Raw genomic sequence first — 2,840 nt, 5'->3', positions numbered from 1 at the left:
ATGGGATCTTAGGATCCCGATTCCGATCTTGCAAACCCAAAAACAATCATACGTAGAATCCCGATCTTGACAACCTTGATTGTGACATGTGATATTCGATTTTAAGTTGAATGGAAAAACTTTTAAGGCTCGACTACGTAATATAATGATTGAAGAAGTAGGATCTAATCGAGTTAATATCTTAAGCTTTTGGTCGAGATCCTAAGATCTCAATGTAGAGCTTCTTTAAAATTAAAATGATCGATATCATTTATTGTTAGTAGGATTTTAGAATCATAAGAACTTAAGATTAGAATGCTACATATTTAGTATATTTTCTTTTAGCTAAGCTTTTAATGCCATTTGTCTCTCCCTAAAAATAATTAACAATCGAACGGGTAATCAAAATATTCGCGTTATTCTTAAAACAGTAACAATAAGTGTGAATTGAGAAGTGGTTTCTACAGAGTCACATTTATATTAAACTCATTTTTTGTTTTTCTATAAATCATCTACCACCCCCCATTGTACAATTGAAAGTTCTAAAAATAAGAGCATGTTGCTAAAAAGGGAACAAATAAGAAATTGTCTATTTTTAGTTAACTAACAAATGATACGAAATTTTACAGAATTAAAAAAAAAAAAAAAAATCTTTAACATCGTAACACTTTACAACATGATGTCATGTCGAGAGTTTTCCTTCTCTGATCCATCAAAATTCATGAACTCCTTCTTACTATTCTTCGTCTTCAGCAATCCATAAAACTTTTTAAATTCTTTAATCGTCGGAATACGTTCCCGTTGAAACAGACGTGTTTCACGTGATTCTTCAACAGTCCTGGCCGATCCACTATGCATCAAACGCGGTGGTGGTAACCCCACCGGACCACCGTGCCCAATTAATCCCGATGGCACACCAAGTGCACCACCAACTGAAACACTATGTGTCAGTCTTAATGGTTCCTCATTCTTAGCACCAGATATTGTTTTGCTAGCGATTACTGTATCGTTGTTTGATTTTAATGCGCTAATCACAGTTTTAAGAGCTCTGGTTGGTGAACCTCGGTTGAAGATCATAATCTCGCCGATCTCCGCCGGGCTTAAGCTAGCCCCGGTTTGAAAAATCTCTTCAACTTGTGGGAAAAGCTTGTGTTCTTTTATCCCCAAATGACTATTGGCTAGGGTTTTGAAGGCGGGAAAATCACATAAGGGGAACTGCACGTGAACGTCGATTCTACCTGGTCTTAGAACCGTTGGATCAATTTGTTCTTTGTTGCTGACTGTGAAAACCATCACGCGTTCTTCACCACAAGATGAGATGATCCCGTCCATGAAATTTAAAATTCCAGATAGATTTACAGTCGTTGATTTGTCAACCAAATACCGGTCTAAATCTTCGACGACGATCATTGACCTTCTCGTTGTCTGTAGTAGAAGCAATTTTAGATCCGAATCGTTGGCCACTTTTGACAAATCCACGTCGTAGATGTCGTAACATAGAAACTTCGCCATTCCGGCGACGAAGCTTGATTTTCCGGTGCCGGAGGGGCCGTAGAGTAGGTAACTCCGTTTCCAGACACGGCCGAGACGGTGATAATACTGTTCGGATTTCAAAAACGATTCCAAATCAGACTTCATCTTGTTTTTGAGATCGGAATCGAGCACCGCCGTGTCGATTGTTGCTGGATGAGTGAACGGAACTGATATCCACCTCCCGTTCCTCTCCGGTTCTTTTTCCGCGTTGATGTGTAGCCTGATTTGCTTCGTTTTCTGCTGGATTTCGTCGGTGACATTATGAATGTGTTGAAGGTAGGAACTGAGAATTCTACGTTTTTCTTTCGTCCTCATCTTCAAAACTAAACTATCCTTCTCGAATTTCCAGAAAATTCGCGAACCGAGGTACGTGTCTGAAAACATCTGATGTGCAGCGTTGATCACGAGATTGATCTCGTTGGGCTTGTTATCACCGGAGAAGAGATTAACAAAATCCGAATCTTCAGCTGAAGGTAACGAATTCAGATACATGAAAACTTTGCGATAAACTTGATTTTCCTGCATGTGTTGATTGAATCTAGGGATTTTGTAGAACTGATGCACATGAAAAAATTCCTCCAAACCTCTCCACTTATTCTGTAAGAAGTGTCCTACCGATGTCCTTGATAATATTCTATGAATCAACCAGAAACCAATGATTACCACCATAAACACGACTAAATTTAGGAGAAACATACTTGTGGTAGAATCTACAACACCCCAAATTAAGAACACAATAATATCTATATATCAATTTGAATTCGATTGCGTGGGATGATGAGAGGGAGATGCTTGTGGGATATGCTTTTAGGAATGAATTTATAGGATTGATTATCAAGATGTGTTGAACTCTTTGGGGGATGGAAAGGTTTAACAAGTCAAGAAAGAGATACGATTATAAAATGACTCGACACATGGGAAGAACATCAAGGAAGTCAAGAGTGGGGGGTGTGAGGATTGAGGAAGAGAATGTATTAAATAAATTTATTTGGTCGTGGAATTTTTCATTTTTTATTGGTCTATAAACGTGTGCTTGTGTCATGTTTAATACTAAATTTGTTTCTACTCAATCTGACAAATTAAGGTCATTCCAACTAAGTTTTGTTTGGCCTTTATATATTTTATATGGTTCTTTTGCTTGGCCTTTATATATTTTATATTATAAGTTAACTTATTTTTTGAAACCATAAAAATTATAGCTTATAAGTTTCGTTTATTTTGTCAATTACGTTTAATAACAATTCCATTTATATTCTATTTATTAAAAAAAATATATTATTTTACGACTACTTAATTTATTTAACTGAATATACAAAATAAAATAAGAA

At 36.5% G+C, this 2,840-nt stretch overlaps 1 protein-coding gene across 1 annotated transcript; it reads right to left on the bottom strand.

Annotated features, from left to right (window-relative positions):
• Positions 1-550: 550 nt before the first annotated feature.
• LOC111920406 (AAA-ATPase At2g46620) lies at positions 551-2,560 on the bottom strand. The gene has a single exon (XM_023915988.3). The coding sequence runs from the start codon at positions 2,206-2,208 to the stop codon at positions 649-651; it is 1,560 nt and encodes a 519-aa protein (XP_023771756.1). The 5' UTR covers positions 2,209-2,560; the 3' UTR covers positions 551-648.
• Between the last annotated feature and the right edge of the window lie 280 nt (positions 2,561-2,840).

Source organism: Lactuca sativa, chromosome 9, assembly GCF_002870075.4.
Source record: "Lactuca sativa cultivar Salinas chromosome 9, Lsat_Salinas_v11, whole genome shotgun sequence".
NCBI lineage: Eukaryota > Viridiplantae > Streptophyta > Magnoliopsida > Asterales > Asteraceae > Lactuca > Lactuca sativa.
The sequence above is the reverse complement of the archived record's forward strand: the minus strand, read 5'-3'. Positions and strand labels throughout refer to the sequence as shown.

Bases quoted from the DNA above. Each gene is read 5' to 3' on its own strand.
- LOC111920406 (XM_023915988.3), bottom strand. From the start codon at position 2,208: ATGTTTCTCCTAAATTTAGTCGTGTTTATGGTGGTAATCATTGGTTTC.